The sequence below is a fragment of the Micropterus salmoides genome, unplaced genomic scaffold (assembly GCF_014851395.1).
Source record: "Micropterus salmoides isolate LMB-PRFRI ecotype aquatic unplaced genomic scaffold, ASM1485139v1 Ms_hic_scaffold_2784, whole genome shotgun sequence".
Taxonomy (NCBI): domain Eukaryota; kingdom Metazoa; phylum Chordata; class Actinopteri; order Centrarchiformes; family Centrarchidae; genus Micropterus; species Micropterus salmoides.
Window position 1 is genome coordinate 4,221 of NW_024042022.1, and position 19,072 is coordinate 23,292.

A 19,072-nucleotide genomic window follows, 5' to 3' on the forward strand; every position below is an offset into this window, starting at 1 on the left:
AACAGTTTTGTCAGGCTGCAAATACTGTAAAGGACACAAACAACGAGAGATGTTTCTTTACAAAAAAAAATAATGGAATGGAAGACGAGAGAGATCTACACTGGTTATATAACAAATGACAAGGGGATGTCAGAATTCAGGGCAGAGACTGAATGTGAACTATGTGAAATCTAGCTGTCCACAAAGTCTGTAAGCTAATAGTTTTAATGAGCATTATATAAGCTAATACACACAGTAAGTTCCACAGTAACAGACTAGATTTGCTACCTCCTTTATGTGTCTCCACCTGTGAGGGTTTACATTATATATGTTGAAAATGAAAGTGGTGTGTTGTGTTTTAAAAGTGACATTGACTGGGAACACAATATCCAAGTTATTATAATGATGCCTGTAGTGAGTGAAAATACAGGCACTTGTGTTTGATGTCTGTTATATTTTCAATTTAGTGAACATAACTACTTAACGCTTGATGTGTGAGTGATGACTAAACGCTTGTATCATGTGGTTGAGTACAGCCTGTGTGAAGTTGTTTGCTCAGTTTTGTCCAGTATCAACAGGAAGCATTAGATCATCTAGTGTTTGTGTGTAGTCTGGTCGCCCTGGGTGGTGTATGTGTTTTAGTAGTAAAGTCTGCATGATGTTCAGGGTGTGTGCATGTGAAACTAGAAACTACAAGGCTTACATAGGTTAATGGTGGTAACCCCCATATCCGCTGGAAGCAGTCTGTCATCATTATTAGCCCACATCTGTGTCAGGTTTACCTGTTTCAGCTGTGTTGAAACCATTATGTCTCATTTTCTCAGGTTTGTTAGAGGTGAAGGTTTTTACTGAGTACCATAAATTCTTTCGGCCAATGTCTTCATAGGGGTCAAAGATCACAGAAATGTCTTTGCAAGCAGCTAAATGGTTCAGTCTGTTTTTTACCCTATACACCTCTTTTATCTTTCTCTTTTTAAGAAACCTACCTTGGAGCTGTTTTCATTCATTTTGGATCTTACACAAAGCCCCAGTCATCAGTTTGCTCATCTTGTTACAGACCACAAAACTATAAGCACGTGCAGAAGCTCCTGGTTCCCACAGGCCCAAACTCTTGTTTAAGTGTCCCTCCTTCCAAGCCAAACTGTCTGGTGAGCAGCTGTGTGCCCATGTGTATGCCGGTGGGGCTCAGCAACACGCTGTGCACTGTGTGTGTTTGGGGATGTGGTTAATGTTTGGACTATAACCCCTCATTGTATTTTTGTTTACAAAATATCCCAGATATATGAGTTATAAGGGACATTGTGTGTGTGTATCTTTAATATACTGAGCATGATAGCAACAAAAAAACTTTAACATAGCTCCAGTGCATAATACTTTCTCCACTTGATGACTGCTGCTGCCTGTCCCTCTGGAACTGTTGTTTTGTTGTTTTACACAAAAGGGAGCATTTAAGCTTGTAAAGGATAGGGGCCAAGCATTTTGAGAGCATCTCTAAACTAAAGCTTCAAGCTTCTCTCCTGTAAGCATCCATACTGCTCAGGTGCCAAGAACACAACAAAGTTATGTAGCAGACCCCGACTTTGTCTTTCACTGTGGAAGAAGTAAATTTTCTTTTGGAAGGACAAGCATTAAAGAACATATTCTGTGTGCAACATTTATTGATACATTGAATGGTCAAACATGTAGAGATAGAAAATATATTGATTATTATGATACAGATCACAATTTTACTGTGTACTCCTCAGGTGCATTAGATTGATGGCAGGACAATACCTGATGATTTGTGCACAATGTTTATTTTCAAGGAACCTGAAGAGAATACAAGTAAGGACGTGCATAGTATAATTATCTATACCTTTCTTTGCATGAAGTCAGGTAAATTAGACATATGTTTGCTAAAGAACACACAAAATATGCTGTCTTTGGATGTGTGTTGGTGTCCCAGAGGTGGAAGTGTGGAGTTCTGTACTGGCTGGTTCTCTGAGGAGGATTACACCAGGGATTTACCCAGAATAGTGTAATATAGGGCAATGGCAAAGTTGTGTCAAGCACACAAAGACTTACCACTTATAGATCATCCACATAGGCTTTACTAAAATATAGGCTATTCTCAAAGGTCACATTCCTCAGTGTCAGGGTACGGCATTAATGTATGTGTGTGTGTTTTATTGTCCTAAACATTCGGAAGAAGCCTAGCCTTCTAGGAGATTAAAGATGTAGTGCATTATAATTATTATGCCATTGTACTTACACTGACTTCCATGTAATTATCATGGATTATGTTCACTGCATTATTATATTGTATCCTAAGTGAGCAATTGGAATAACTATTTGTTTTGCAAATTGTCATTTACTCAATCACTGTAGTTAACACTGTGTAAGATTGTAGCTAAAAGTGGATGTGCGCTGTTCAGCAGTCATTCTTGGTTTCCAACAGTCTTCCTTTTTCCTCCTGATCTCATTTTCTGCATCCCTCCCCTCCCCCTCTCCAGCTGCACCGCTCTGCTGCAAAGAGAGAAAGGGACAGAGAGAAAGGGAGAGGGACATTGCTCAGTGTAGGACATTTTGTTCAGTCTATAAAAAGTCATTATACGCCATACGGTGTCATTTCAACCCTGTGTAGGTCGCAATGTTCATGACAAGTAGAAATATCTCACTTTTCAGCCATTTATCAAGAGATTCTTTATTACCCAGTTTGTTACTTTGTTTGAACAACATATCATCAGTGTAGTGTGTCTGTCTGAGCATTGCTTCCTTCCTTTCCTCTGCCCTCCTCTTAATCCTCCATGTTGTTTTTGAAGCTCTTTTTTTTGCCACCATTGCCAGCTCACATGAAGCAGGGTGGGATGCGAGCAAGCGAGGTGAGATGTGTTACCATAGCAACAAGCTGACTCACTGGCAGGACTGTACCATTCTTCATTGAACCTCAGGGGTACCAGCACCAGATGCAGCCTCTGAGCTCTGACGGCTCCCAGCATTTGGTGATACTGTGAGGACAGGAGACGCCCCTGTTTTCGTAAATAGCTGCAGCATCCTCAGAACTGGCGTGGCTGATGATGGAGAAAGGGGAGGGGGAGAGGGTGATCATGGCTGCTTTTGATATTTCTTCTGATGGATGCTACTCTGTTTGTTTTGCCTTCCCCTGTTTCAGCAAACCTATGTCCATGATGCATGTATTGACTAAGATTAACCAATTTCTTTTTAATTTCTTTGTTTTCATTATATGAAAAGAACAACAAACTTTGGGTTTTGTTTTCTTGTTGCTTATTCTCCAAGTTGTCCTGTTTATTTTGGATTTGTGTGTCTTTTGAACCAACACTGATTTTGTGTTTTTATTTAAAATGTGTTCATGTGTACAAACAAAAGGTATATTACCTACAGTTTATGATTTAAACTAAAGTACACAGGTCTTATAAAAAAGCAATTGCTGCTTTACTTTGCCTAAGAAGCTTGCATTTTCCCTCACAAAGACATTCATACACACATCAGCTGTGACAAACACAGGGTCACAGAGCAAAGAATCTCATTAATAAGGCATGGATTCATCTCAGGGCATCGCCTTGAGGCCCCCTGCTGTTGCTATTAGGGTAGTGGCTTTGTGCAGCAGTGCAGTATTTTGGTTGTGAGTCATACAATGGTGGTGTTAGCATGGTTTCAAGTCTTCAGTTTCCTCTGCAGTGACTGTGTTAGTGTTTTGGTGTAGGCTGAAGTGTTTGTACTGTACCAAAGGATGTTTATGCTTCAGTTTGAAAGGGGAATTGATTGTTGTACCCAGCTTCTATTGTATATAATCTAACATAACAAAGTATTTAGTGACTGCTGTGGAAAATGGTTCACAAAACCATGACTGGATATATTTTTGGTAAAGCAGCCAAGGTGACCTGCAACTTTGCACTGTGTAGTGCCATTCTTTATCCAAAGAGTTACAGCTACTGCCAGTCTTTATCAACATTTTATTTTGTTTCATCATAATTATCATCCCTCTTACAAGGACAGCAATGCTACAACAAAGTTTCATTCCTCTCTCTCTGTCTCTCCCTCACTAACTAATTCATACACACACAAACACACTCATATTGCTTTGTTCCCCAATTTTATGTATGAGTTTGATACTTTTGTTTGACACTTAGCATAGTTCATTCTTTCATCAATTAAGGTTATGACCCATTCCTGATTCAGTATTGTTTGAACATACAGCTCTATTTGTTATATTACCATTATAACACATAAAATAATTGTATCATACTTTTGTATTTTTTTTCTTTCTTGCTTTCTGATGATCAATAAGCCACAAGAGTTTTCTCATTCTTTTTATTTTGTTTGTGTATGTGCTGATGGGTGCTTAATCTTATCATCATTACACTGACTGGAGGCTGATACAGATCAAACAACACATAATTGTTTCCACATTTTGAAACATTATTAGCTTATGTTAACATACATCATCCTGTTTTTGTCCAATCATGAGAGACAATTTATCCTCAACAGAAATCAACAGAAATGACACACACTATGAATCACTACACAAAATCACAACTCCATTTGTTGTCAGCCACGCGCTAAGTAGGATGGTTGCTGTACTTCCCAAAACCAGACTCTGTATGCTGACCACCAGTCTAACTGACATCCTTTCTCTCTTGTTTTTCTCTTTCATGTGTCCCTCTTGTTGCCTGGTGCGTCTTCCTGTTTCCTCCCTGACTCCTGTTAAATCCTGACTCACCAAACAAGGTAAGAAATAGTTTTCATCTATATTGTTCACAGCCATTAAACACATACAAAACATATATGATTAAACAAGCAGCACCGATTACTGATTCACTGAGAACTGAAGATCCTACTCTAGATCGCCACGCAGTGACACAATTTAACACATATCCTATAAACTATAGAGGTGATGCGTGTCCAAACATTACACATGCATCAAGCGGTTTATCAGATTTTCCACCAGTAACACATATCTCACAAAATATCTATCACCACTGATGGCTGCTTCAGTCAGGCATTGATAACAGGACCTATTTTTGGCAACAGATCAAGTGTGACAGTGTGAGTGGCTTGATGCTAAAAATATGATGCATTGTGTTTTATCTGGCTGGGCTGTTACACTGAATTACACTTATTATCACATGGACCTACTTTACAATCTATACTGTAGATTAGTGGGGAATCTAATTGTAATACCTTTCTCTGGGTATTAAATGATAAATTACACTTTAATCTCAAAATATTTTGAGCATTTCAGCATTTTCTTTTCCTTTGTAAATACCCTGTTTTTCAAGGTACCAAAGTACATTACATTTGACCACATGCTGAATAAGTTGGACATCTCTCTCCACTAACAGGCTTATGTGGTTTAAGTATTAGCAGGGAAAAACAGCTGTTAAAGTAACTTGTGCCTGAAAGAAGTACTGTACCAGCACTTAGTCCATCATTAAGCATGACATTATAGTCGTTAAATAAAAGAAAGCACAAAGCAGTGGGTAAAGAAAGTACAACACAAGTAAAAGTTTAGAAAAATGCAGTCTATGTGACACAAATATAGTATGTTAAGAGCACATTCACAAGTCTAACTATAGTACTCTAACATAATAGAGGAGACTGATTAAAACTTAGTCAGGGGGTAAATAAAGAAGGTGTTTATTCAACTCTATGGTCATCAAGTACACATAGTTAGTTGCTGTTGAACTGTATTGCATTATGCATAGAGGTGTGTCTGTTTTTCATCCTGCTCCCATTTATATAAATTGAGGGGACAAAATAATAGAAACACTTGTCAGTATAACATAATACAATTCAACAGCACCCAAAGTGATGTATCAGTTGAATCAACACCTCTCTTTTTTTATATTATAACCTTCACACAATGTATTGCAGGGCTGTTGTATCAGACTGCATTAGTTTTAGCTAGGTGCAACTGAGTGTATTTATAACTGAGGTACACAAATACTAGAAAAATATAATAGACACCATACAGCTTTAAAACATGCCATACAACTGATTTGACACACAAACATCTAACAGAGTAGTCTTAAGAAAACCTAAACATTCTGTATGTTGGGTCGTATTTATAGATGGAATGTTGTGTTTCATTGCTTAAGACGAACTGACACTGAATGATTAGAAAAAAAGATTTTTTTCCTAATCATTCAGTGTCAATTCATCTGATACAGGTTAGGGTAATTAAAAGTATGCATTAACTGTATAGTCATTATCATGTTGAACGATGACTGTATGGGGTGTGGCACAGTGGTTAGCACTGTCATCTCACGACAAGTTCAAATATGGCTAGATGGGTCCTTTTTGGTGGAGTGTGCATGCTCCCCTTTGTCTGTGTGAGTGTAAATCTGCTTGATGTTGATGTGTGTTAGCCACCTGACCAGGGTGTACCCTGCCTCCTGTCCTGTGCGGGCGGGATAGGATCCCGCCTATACAGGATAAGTGGGTATAGAAAATAGATGAATGGGTAGATTGGATGGAGATAAAATATCAGTAGTAAGGTTTGGTAAAAAGGTCTATTCTACTTCAACACTTTGTACTGTAGTTCAACACCTGATAGTGAACGCATGCAATATCTTAACATGAATTTAAAGTGTGAATAAAATGCATGTGTTTCCACTTTGTATATTTTTTGATGCCTACAAATATCAGCCCTGGAAATAACATACTGGGCTAGTAGCAAAATAGCATCAAATTCACTTTATACATATTAACACACCATAAGTATATTATTGTAAGTATACAGATAGCATAATAATATGTTTTTATAATATACAAACTTGATTATAAGTGTGACAATATATTCTTGAGCTTATTTTACTCTGTATTCACCTTCATTATTTTCATTTCCTGTGTTTACAGCAGTGAAATTTTATTAGATGCTTCTGGCAGATCTACTCTATTTATTCAGTATAAAAAAATTGTGAGGAGGTTGAGATTTTGTTTTCCTGGCTGGCTGCTGTCTTCAGTGAGAGCCTGTGAGGCTGGCTGCCTCTCAGCATGCAGCAGCAGCAGTTGGCCGCCTGTGTGGCGCTGTCCACATTTGTGGTGCTGAAATCAGCACCAGCGCTCTCCCCTCCCTCTCGCTGTCTCTCTTGCTGCCTCTCTACATCTCCCTCTGTCGCCCACCTCCGTTTAGAGCAGATGACTATGATCAATACTCATTTCCTGAGTTTATTTTTCGTATTAATTTATATATATTGTAATGGATTATTTCACCACTCGTATATAAGCGTATAATGCCTGTTGCCAGCGGAGGGATAGTGCATTAGAGAGAGAGAGGGAGACCGGGAGTAAACGCCTCCCTACACCATCTGCGCTTCCCCTCCCTTTTCGTTTGCTCTACAGACCTCCATACGGGTATTTTCGTTGGCTGCTGACAGAATTATTTATCCGAGGCTTGTGGAGAGCTGTGAAGATGTAATGACGTATGCAGGCTGCATTGGCTTTCTCTGGCCACAGGAAGGCAACGAAGAGCCTTGTCAACCACAAAGGCATGTGCATGCATGCAGGTACATAAAGACAAGAGGACAGATGGATGAACACAAATCATTATATGAGTTATCATATAATGATCAGTCTTCAGTTATTTGTACTAACTCATCTATTATCTACTACTTTCATAGATAATTATTTTATAATATAGTCTACATATATATATATTTGAGAAATTAAATACACATTTTAAATCGTTGCAGTTGATGGTGAGGCTGTTTAATGAATTGTGTAATAATATTTCATATTATAAATCTCAATCACCCGGAAAATTTTTATATGGATCTTACTTTTACGTCACTACTCTGTAGACATTTACTGATGCCACGATTGGTGGAAATGGGTATTCTCCGTCCACCAATGACATGCAGAGCTGTACAAAGAGATCTACTCCCTCTCGCCGAGTAGCTTTGGCGTCTTAGCCATTACAATGTTCTGCACAGGAGGAGAGGGATGCATATGCAGACATAAAGCATGACTGTCACTGTTATGTATGAGGACGCATCGACATTGGATCATAGACCTTATATACATAATCAGTTAAGAAGTTTGAGTCGGAGTGAAAAGATATGGGATTTATGGAACGAGGAATAATGTGGAAGAAACTGCCTGTCTTGCAGGTGATTTTGTGGTGGCATCATTTCTTTCTCTTGTGGAGTACAATAGACGGACAGACTCGCTACAGCATCCCGGAGGAACTGAAACAGGGCTCTGTGGTAGGAAATCTAGCCAAAGATTTGGGTTTGGTTGTTTCTGAACTATATCAACGTAAATTGCGGATAACGTCGGAGGCTGGTAAGCAGTATTTTAGTATAGACTTGGGGAAGGGAGAACTGGTGGTGATTGATAGGATAGATAGAGAGGAGCTATGCGGACAAAGACCGTCGTGTTTGTTGCCTTTGGAACTAGTTATAGACAACCCTCTACAGTTACATAGAGTTGAAATTGAAATACAAGATACAAACGATAATTCTCCTAGTTTTGTTACTAAGGAGAAAGTGGTGAAAATTGCAGAGCTGGTAAATCCAGGCGCGCGGTTTCCTTTGGAAAGTGCACAGGATTCCGATGTCGGCACTAATTCTGTACGCTCTTACCTCATAAGCAAAAATGATAATTTCAAATTGACTGTTAAAAACCACAAGGATGGAAGAAAAATCCCTGAACTGGTCCTCGAAAAACCGCTTGATCGAGAAAAGCTGCCTGTACACAATCTGATCCTCACTGCTGTAGATGGAGGAGATCCGGTGCGCTCAGGGACATCTGAAATTACAGTTATAGTACTTGATATTAATGATAATGCGCCACAGTTTGAGAGACAGGTATATGAGGCTAATGTCAGCGAAAAGGCAACACCTGGAACTGATATATTGCATGTTAAAGCTACAGATGCAGACGAAGGACTAAACGGAGTAATTGAATATTTTTTGCAGAGCAAACTACAGATCTGATTTTATCGTTATTTGACATTGAACCTTCTACTGGAGCTATTGTTGTCAAAGGAATTTTAGACCATGAAACTAACTCCTTTCATAGATTTGACATAACTGCCAAAGACAAAGGTAATCCTGAGATGGATGGGCATTGTGGTGTCGAAATTAAAATAGTTGACATTAACGACAATGTTCCTGAAATAATTGTGACGTCCTTAACAACACCTGTTCCAGAAGATTCCGCAACCGGAACAGTTATTGCATTGATAAGTGCAAAAGACCCAGATTCGGGTGACAACGGAAAGGTTACGTTGAGGGTGTCTTCCAAATCCCCGTTCAGGTTAAATCCCTCGTTCTCTAACCATTACTCATTGGTGACAAATGGGCCACTTGACCGTGAAAGAAATGGCCAGTATAGTGTCACAATAAGTGCTACTGATTCTGGAAAACCCCCATTATCGAGTGAAAAAGTAATACTTGTTGAATTGTTAGACGTAAATGACAACCCACCCGTTTTCTCCCATCCTTCTTATGTCGTTTATGTAAAAGAGAACAATGCTCCTGGGAAGATTTTGTGCTCAGTTTCAGCAAGTGATCCTGATACGGATGCCAACGCGAAGGTCTCCTACTCCATCTTGGACTCTAAAGTGCAGGACGTGTCTGTCTCATCTTATGTTTACATTAACTCAGATAACGGCAGCATCTACAGCATGCACTCGTTTGACTATGAGAAACTGAAGGTGTTTCAGATTCAGGTTCAGGCAAAGGACCAGGGCTCTCCGTCTCTCAGCAGCAACGCCACCGTCCATGTTTTTATCCTGGACCAGAACGACAATGCCCCCGCTGTTATTTACCCCTCCTCCGCTGCCCTGGGCTCCCTCTCTCACCAGAGGATGCCCCGCTCCGCTAAAGCGGGTCACCTGGTCACAAAGGTGACGGCTGTGGACGCTGACTCGGGCCATAACGCCTGGATCTCCTACAGACTGGCGGAGGCCACAGACGCCTCTCTGTTCACTGTCAATCTGTACACAGGGGAGGTGAGGACTAAACGCGCTGCGTCCGAGCAGGACGACTCCTCTCAGAGGCTGCTTATAGAGATCAAGGACGATGGGGAACCGGTCCAGTCCTCCACCGTCACGGTGTCCATCCTGCTGGAGGACGGCCTCCATGAGCCCATCTTAGACCTCCGACAGAAAGCGGCCGAGCCCAGCAAGAAAACTGGGAGAATCACCCTTTATCTGATTCTCTCTCTGGCCTCGGTGTCCGTGCTGTCTCTGCTGACTTTTCTCATCTTAGCGGTTAAATGCATCAGGAACAGCAGAAGCAGCGGTAGTTGCTGCACGAGACGGAGCGACTGTGATGATTACAAGAATCCCAACAGAAACCTGCAGATACAACTCAATACTGACGGACCTATAAAGTACGTGGAGGTCCTGGGAGGAGACATGTTGTCTCAGAGTCAGTCCTTCAGGTCCTGTATGTCTCCGATGTCAGAGTACAGTGATTTCACTTTGATTAAACCCAGCAGCACCACTGACTTTAAGGAGGTGATCAGTGTTCTGGATGCGTCTTTACCCGACAGCACCTGGACCTTTGAGAGCCAGCAGGTGAGCAGAAAACAACCATTGATCTTAATAATTGAAAGAAAACATTGCTATGTTTATTTATTACAGGACATACTCGATCATAGCATAGTGTGATAGTCAATCAACTGTGCAAACTAAAGATATATATCTGTCTGTCTGTCTGCAGTAGGCCATGGGTCGGTTGGTCTGCCTGTTTGCCCTCTTTCCTGTCTGTTTTCATCGTTAGATTTCGCAATGTCTTTTTTAGATTTGATTTGAATGTGAGAAAATCTAAGCCCTTTGCAATAAATGTATTCAGAGACGGTTAAAATAGTGACATGCATCAATGTAGTGTGCACACTCATTTGAACAATTCAGCACCATGAGACTGGACAGCGACTGTGAAATTTAGCCAGGATCATGTAACGTCAGAACATTTTCGATTTATTTACTTTATGCAGTTATATTGACTTTAGATGATTGTTTAATATTTTTGTTGCGTCCACAGTATCTGTGATGAAAAATTTAATTTTATCTTTTAAATTACTTTGGGGCATTGATGGCAAAGTGGTTTTCATGTATCTTCTATGTTTGACACCTATGAGGCTTTCTCATGTATTTGACATTCAGTAATATTTGTCATCATCATTCCACATGAAAGCTTACAAAGGGTATAGATGCTGTCACTTTAAGAGTGTCGATCAGTTTCCCTCTCATTGGATGGTGGAAATGGATGTTGTGCACCAATAGGATTCAGAACTGTACAAAGCAATCTAGTCCCTGCCCCCATGCAGCCTTACCGCTGTAACACTTTGAATGCAAAGGGCTGGAGGAGGGAGACAGCTATGAGCTCACATTTTCTAAGATTTAAACATAAGAACTTTAGCTTACAGTCATGCTCAAACATTGTGGAAATGTTTCTTTGGGGATATTATCTACCATCATGGATTCCAACATCGTTATAAACATGATCTCGATTGGAATTAATGTGTTGTAACGGACCAAGGATAACAAAGAGAATGGGATACCGAGACTGGAGATGGCAGGCGCTTTGGTGGCATCATTTCTTTCTCTTCTGGAGTACAATAAACGGACAAACACGTTACAGCATTCCGGAAGAACTGAAACAGGGCTCTGTGGTAGGAAATCTAGCCAAAGATCTTGGTTTGGGACTAACAGACATGTTTGACCGCAAGATGCGTGTCGCCTCTGAGGCTGGTGAGCAGTATTTCAGTGTGGATGCGGGGAAGGGCGAGCTGGTGGTGAATGACAGAATAGACAGAGAGGCTTTATGCGGACAAAGCGCCAGCTGTGTTCTACCTCTGCAAGTAGTTGTTGAAAATCCTTTGCAGTCGCATCGAATTGAAGTGGAAATAAGAGACACAAATGACAATTCTCCTAGTTTTCTTACACAGGAAATTAATCTTAAAATACCAGAATCAGTTGCAATTGGCAAACGCTTTCCTCTAGAGAGCGCGGAGGACCCTGATGTTGGAAGCAATTCTTTGAAAACTTACTCTCTAAGCAAAAACGAGTATTTTTCTCTAAAATTTAAAGACACTAAAAATGGTAAAGCTGTCCCAGAACTAGTGTTAGAAAAGCCATTAGACCGGGAAAAGAATGCACTCCATCAGCTGCTGCTGACAGCATTAGACGGGGGAAACCCGGTCAAATCGGGAACCTGTAAGATTATCATTACAGTACTTGATAATAACGACAATTTTCCATTATTCAATGAAAACGAGTACAAAGTGTCTTTAAAAGAGAACAGCACCAAAGGAACATTTGTGATTAAACTGACAGCTACAGATGCCGATGATGGTCTCAATGGTGAAGTTAAATATTCTTTCGGGTCCCGCACTCCAGACTTTGTGCTATCAACATTTGGAATCAATGATATCACAGGAGAAATTGTATTAAAAGGAGCATTAGATTATGAGACTTCTAAATCATACCTCATCGATATAACTGCTAAAGACAAAGGCACTCCAGAAATGGAGGGCCACTGTCGTGTACAGTTGGACATAGAGGACATAAATGATAATGCTCCAGAAATTGTGCTTACTTCAAAACCCAGTCCTGTACGCGAGGACGCACCAAGTGGCACAGTTGTGGCTTTGATCAGTTCACGAGACGTTGACTCTGGTGATAATGGTAAAGTGAAGTTACAGCTTCCCAAACGTTCTCCTTTCACTCTGAAACCATCGTTCTCTAATAATTACGAACTGGTTACCAGTGGTGCTTTAGACCGAGAGAGTTTCTCAGAGTATACTGTTGAAATAACAGCCACCGATTCAGGCTCTCCTCCTCTCTCTAGTAAGAAAATTATACCTGTCAGCATCACTGATGTGAATGACAACCCTCCTGTCTTCACTCAGCCCTCCTATAATGTATATTTAAAAGAGAACGGGGTACCAGGGTCTATACTGTACTCAGTATCAGCATCTGACCTGGATTTTGGTGAAAACGCCAAAATCTCTTACTCTATACTGGACTCTAAAGTGCAGGACGTGTCTGTCTCATCTTATGTTTACATTAACTCAGATAACGGCAGCATCTACAGCATGCACTCGTTTGACTATGAGAAACTGAAGGTGTTTCAGATTCAGGTTCAGGCAAAGGACCAGGGCTCTCCGTCTCTCAGCAGCAACGCCACCGTCCATGTTTTTATCCTGGACCAGAACGACAATGCCCCCGCTGTTATTTACCCCTCCTCCGCTGCCCTGGGCTCCCTCTCTCACCAGAGGATGCCCCGCTCCGCTAAAGCGGGTCACCTGGTCACAAAGGTGACTGCTGTGGACGCTGACTCGGGCCATAACGCCTGGATCTCCTACAGACTGGCGGAGGCCACAGACGCCTCTCTGTTCACTGTCAATCTGTACACAGGGGAGGTGAGGACTAAACGCGCTGCGTCCGAGCAGGACGACTCCTCTCAGAGGCTGCTTATAGAGATCAAGGACGACGGGGAACCGGTCCAGTCCTCCACCGTCACGGTGTCCATCCTGCTGGAGGACGGCCTCCATGAGCCCATCTTAGACCTCCGACAGAAAGCGGCCGAGCCCAGCAAGAAAACTGGGAGAATCACCCTTTATCTGATTCTCTCTCTGGCCTCGGTGTCCGTGCTGTCTCTGCTGACTTTTCTCATCTTAGCGGTTAAATGCATCAGGAACAGCAGAAGCAGCGGTAGTTGCTGCACGAGACGGAGCGACTGTGATGATTACAAGAACCCCAACAGAAACCTGCAGATACAACTCAATACTGACGGACCTATAAAGTACGTGGAGGTCCTGGGAGGAGACATGTTGTCTCAGAGTCAGTCCTTCAGGTCCTGTATGTCTCCGATGTCAGAGTACAGTGATTTCACTTTGATTAAACCCAGCAGCACCACTGACTTTAAGGAGGTGATCAGTGTTCTGGATGCGTCTTTACCCGACAGCACCTGGACCTTTGAGAGCCAGCAGGTGAGCAGAGAATAAAATAATCTTCTTTATGTCTCCCTTTTTTTGCTTGTCTGTCATCGAGAGAGTTAATTTGATGCATACAAACTGCATTATCTCACTCAGGTTTATATTTTCAAAATTATTTTTTAAGTAATGTTTAATAGAGCAATATGGCTTTCGCTCATGCGTTTTGTTTTATATCCATCGTGTTTCTACACGCGTGTCACTGAACTTTGTGATTGATGTAGGATTCTATCACTTAAGAACATGTGCATTCTTCGGAAATAGCTCGCTAAATATATTAAATAAAGATATTAGCTGCTGTGGAGCTTCATGTGAGCTTCTGTTTTGTGATTGAATAATTGATTCAAACAGGGGCGCACAATTAATCAGGTACAATACATTTTAGTATTTGCGATGTTTCATGGTACTATAACCTATCTGGGCTAATTAAAATTTTAGCATGTACTGAAAGTCTAATGTTCCTTTTAATTTTATTTATTTGAATGTGAAGTTTATTATTAGACACCTTGCAACATTGATTAATTCATAGACATGTGAATGTAGTTATATACCTTGCTGTATGAATGGATTTACAGGAAAGTTAAAATCATGATAATAATTTTAAAGACGAAACATATCTTTCAGTAAACGCATCCAATTTATGTAATTGCTCATTGCAATTAGCATCCCATTGTGCCATTTCATACATTTTTGAAATGCAGTGCTGATGTGTCTGAAACACATTGCTGCATCGATCTTATTGGATGTAGGTTGCATGCTGTGCACCAATGGCATTAGGAGTTGTACAAAGAGATCTACTCCCTCCCCATCCATCCTCTCCACTGTAGCCACTACATCGCTTTGAGCCCGAGAGGAGAGGAGGATGCGTTTAAACACTCCGATTAAATGATGTACCTTTAATTCGCTTCTCAGTGATGTATAAATATGGGTATTTCTGGAATACGTCATCGTTGATGGATTTTCACATTGACCTCTTTATTCGGAACAATATTTTGATGGGATATAACGTCGTATTGTAAAGGACCGGGGATGACAAAGAGAATGGGATACCGAGACTGGAGATGGCTTACTCTTTGGTGGCATCATTTCTTTCTCTTGTGGAGTACAATAAACGGACAGACTCGTTACAGCATCCCAGAAGAACTGGAACTGGGCTCTATGGTTGGAAATCTAGCCAAAGATCTGGGTTTGGGACTATCTGATATTTTTGACCGTAAATTGCGTGTCGCCTCTGAGGCTGGTGAGCAGTATTTCAGCGTGGATGCGGGGAAGGGCGAGCTGGTGGTGAATGACAGAATAGACAGAGAGGCTTTATGCGGACAAAGCGCTAGCTGTGTGTTGCCTCTGCAAGTAGTAATAGAGAACCCGCTACAGTTACACCGGATAGAAGTGGAAATAAGAGACGTAAATGACAACGCTCCCAGTTTTCTCAAAAACGATCATATAATAGAAATTGCTGAATCCACCGTTGTAGGTGTGCGTTTTCCTTTAGAGAGTGCAGAGGATTCTGATGTAGGAAGTAACGGATTAAAGACTTATACACTAAGCAAAGATGAGTGCTTCACTTTAAAAGTTAAAGAAATTGAAAATGGACGAAAAATTCCAGAATTGGTGTTAAATAAATCATTAGACCGCGAGAAAAAAGCCGTTCACAATTTATTTCTTACTGCTGTGGATGGAGGCAATCCGGTCAAGTCTGGAACTTCAAAAATAACTGTGAATGTGCTTGATATTAATGACAATGTGCCATTATTCGAAAATGCTTTATATAAAATTGCTGTTCAAGAAAACAGAACAAATGGCTCCTTTGTAATTACAACAAAAGCAACAGACATAGATGAGGGTCCAAATGGAGAAATTGAGTACTCGCTTGGTATACACACACCACCATCAGTGCAGTCATTGTTTCATATAGATGCTGTGACGGGAGATATATTTTTGAAAAACCAGCTGGACCATGAAACTCAAGCCTCATATCGAATAGACATTAGTGCAAAAGACAAAGGCTTGCCTAAGATGGAGGGTCACTGCAATGTGCAGGTGGATGTCTTAGACGTTAATGATAACGCTCCTGAAATTGTTCTGACTTCAAAACCCACTTCAGTGCCCGAAGACTCTCGCAGTGGGACAGTGGTGGCTTTACTCAGCGTCCGTGACCTTGATTCCGGTGATAACGGCAAAGTGACGTTACAACTTCCCAAACGTTCTCCCTTTACTCTTAAACCATCATTTTCTAATAATTACGCGCTGGTTACCAGTGGTGCTTTAGACCGAGAGAGTTTCTCAGAGTATAATATTGAGATAACAGCCACTGATTCAGGCTCTCCTCCTCTCTCTAGTAAGAAAATTATACCTGTCAGCATCACTGATGTGAATGACAACCCTCCTGTCTTCACTCAGCCCTCCTATAATGTATATTTAAAAGAGAACGGGGTACCAGGGTCTATACTGTACTCAGTATCAGCATCTGACCTGGATTTTGGTGAAAACGCCAAAATCTCTTACTCTATACTGGACTCTAAAGTGCAGGACGTGTCTGTCTCATCTTATGTTTACATTAACTCAGATAACGGCAGCATCTACAGCATGCACTCGTTTGACTATGAGAAACTGAAGGTGTTTCAGATTCAGGTTCAGGCAAAGGACCAGGGCTCTCCGTCTCTCAGCAGCAACGCCACCGTCCATGTTTTTATCCTGGACCAGAACGACAATGCCCCCGCTGTTATTTACCCCTCCTCCGCTGCCCTGGGCTCCCTCTCTCACCAGAGGATGCCCCGCTCTGCTAAAGCGGGTCACCTGGTCACAAAGGTGACGGCTGTGGACGCTGACTCGGGCCATAACGCCTGGATCTCCTACAGACTGGCGGAGGCCACAGACGCCTCTCTGTTCACTGTCAATCTGTACACAGGGGAGGTGAGGACTAAACGCGCTGCGTCCGAGCAGGACGACTCCTCTCAGAGGCTGCTTATAGAGATCAAGGACGATGGGGAACCGGTCCAGTCCTCCACCGTCACGGTGTCCATCCTGCTGGAGGACGGCCTCCATGAGCCCATCTTAGACCTCCGACAGAAAGCGGCCGAGCCCAGCAAGAAAACTGGGAGAATCACCCTTTATCTGATTCTCTCTCTGGCCTCGGTGTCCGTGCTGTCTCTGCTGACTTTTCTCATCTTAGCGGTTAAATGCATCAGGAACAGCAGAAGCAGCGGTAGTTGCTGCACGAGACGGAGCGACTGTGATGATTACAAGAACCCCAACAGAAACCTGCAGATACAACTCAATACTGACGGACCTATAAAGTACGTGGAGGTCCTGGGAGGAGACATGTTGTCTCAGAGTCAGTCCTTCAGGTCCTGTATGTCTCCGATGTCAGAGTACAGTGATTTCACTTTGATTAAACCCAGCAGCACCACTGACTTTAAGGAGGTGATCAGTGTTCTGGATGCGTCTTTACCCGACAGCACCTGGACCTTTGAGAGCCAGCAGGTGAGCAGATGACGGTTTATTGGACTGTCAACATCATATTTTATTAAATTACATTACATATGGTAATGTTTGATTGTTTTAAAATATTCATGTTTTCGCGGTAAAAACTGAAAGCTGCCTAGTTCACCCTTGTTTTTTTTATCATATGCTGAAACATACACAAAGAGCACAGTGTTATTATGTTCATTGTACACTCAGTTAATGTTGTTATTAAGGGCTCTGGTATTGTAATGGAGGCAAAGTGTTTTTTATTTATATAACTAAAAGTATTAATTTCTGACTTCAAGAACGACTGTAGCCTTTCATACATGCCTAATTACAGAGGACAGGGTTTTGACTTGGCTTACGTCTGTTAATTTGGTGCATACACTCCTCTGTGAATATATATGTTCTTTGATTGTATAAATTGCATATTGTTTCAGCAACACAATTGTAAAACCAGAGGAATAAGGTGGATCTTCCACCCATCACACAGTAGTGCATGTAGTCCGATTCTTACAAGCACAGCTGTGTCTTTAAAAGCTCAGCTCCCTTCGTATTGGATGGTAGTGATGGATGCTGTGCACCAATCGCATGTAGAATTGTACAATGAGATCTACCCCCTCCCCCTCACAGTCTCAGCACTGTAAAATGTTAACAATGCAAAGAGCTAGAGCACGGTAGGTGATGCGCTCGTTTCCGCCAGCTGTAAAAGAAATCGTTTATTTTTAAGCTTCAGACATGAGCAACGATGCTTCATATATTTTTATGGGAATAGCTAATGCTCCTTGGAACTGGATATTAACTTCGATTTTCTCGATGGGATCTAACATATTCTAACGGATAAGGGATGACAAAGAGAATGGATACCGAGCCTGGAGATGGCAGGCGCTTTGGTGGCATCATTTCTTTCTATTGTGGAGTACAATAGACGGACAGACTCGTTACAGCATACCAGAGGAACTAAAACAGGGCTCTGTGGTTGGAAATCTAGCCAAAGATCTGGGTTTGGGACTATCTGACATTTTTGACCGTAAGCTGCGTGTCGCCTCTGAGGCTGGTGAGCAGTATTTCCGTGTGGATGCGGGGAAGGGCGAGCTGGTGGTGAATGACAGAATAGACAGAGGCTTTATGCGGACAAAGCGCCAGCTGTGTTCTACCTCTGCAGGTTGTAATTGAAAACCCTCTAAATTTACATCGGATTGAGGTAGAAATAAAAGATATAAACGACAATTCTCCCAGTTTTCATACAAAGAATTATCTTTAAAAATTCCCGAAACGGCAGCTGTGGGGACTCGATTTCCCCTGGAGAGTGCAGAGGATTCTGACGTTGGCAGTAATTCAGTTAAATCCTACATGTTGCCTAAAAACGACTGCTTTACGCTGAAAATGAAGGAAGTTGAGGACGGCAAAATAGTCCCGGAGTTAGTATTAGAGAAGCCTCTTGACCGAGAGAAGAAAACAGTTCATCAGCTACTCTTGACTGCATTAGACGGCGGAAACCCAGTCATGTCTGGCACCTCACAGATCACTATCACAGTACTTGACGTGAATGACAATTATCCAGTTTTCGAAAAATATATAAGGTTTCGTTAGGGAAAATACTGCAAAAGACACTTTTGTTATCAAAATTACAGCAACTGATGCTGACGAGGGACCAAACGCAGACGTTGAATTCTCT

At 41.5% G+C, this 19,072-nt stretch overlaps 2 protein-coding genes and 1 pseudogene across 2 annotated transcripts; all 3 read left to right on the plus strand.

Moving 5' to 3' along the window:
- The first annotated feature begins 6,866 nt into the window (after nucleotides 1-6,866).
- On the plus strand, nucleotides 6,867-10,600 carry LOC119881898 (annotated as a pseudogene).
- A 689-nt stretch (nucleotides 10,601-11,289) lies between these two features.
- LOC119881896 (protocadherin gamma-C5-like) lies at nucleotides 11,290-13,956 on the plus strand. The gene has a single exon (XM_038691973.1). It carries the CDS (start codon nucleotides 11,452-11,454, stop codon nucleotides 13,939-13,941), a length of 2,490 nt encoding a protein of 829 aa, XP_038547901.1. The 5' UTR covers nucleotides 11,290-11,451; the 3' UTR covers nucleotides 13,942-13,956.
- An 816-nt stretch (nucleotides 13,957-14,772) lies between these two features.
- Nucleotides 14,773-17,448, plus strand: LOC119881897 (protocadherin gamma-C5-like). Its single transcript, XM_038691974.1, has one exon. It carries the CDS (start codon nucleotides 14,959-14,961, stop codon nucleotides 17,422-17,424), a length of 2,466 nt encoding a protein of 821 aa, XP_038547902.1. The 5' UTR covers nucleotides 14,773-14,958; the 3' UTR covers nucleotides 17,425-17,448.
- The last annotated feature ends 1,624 nt before the right edge of the window (nucleotides 17,449-19,072 follow it).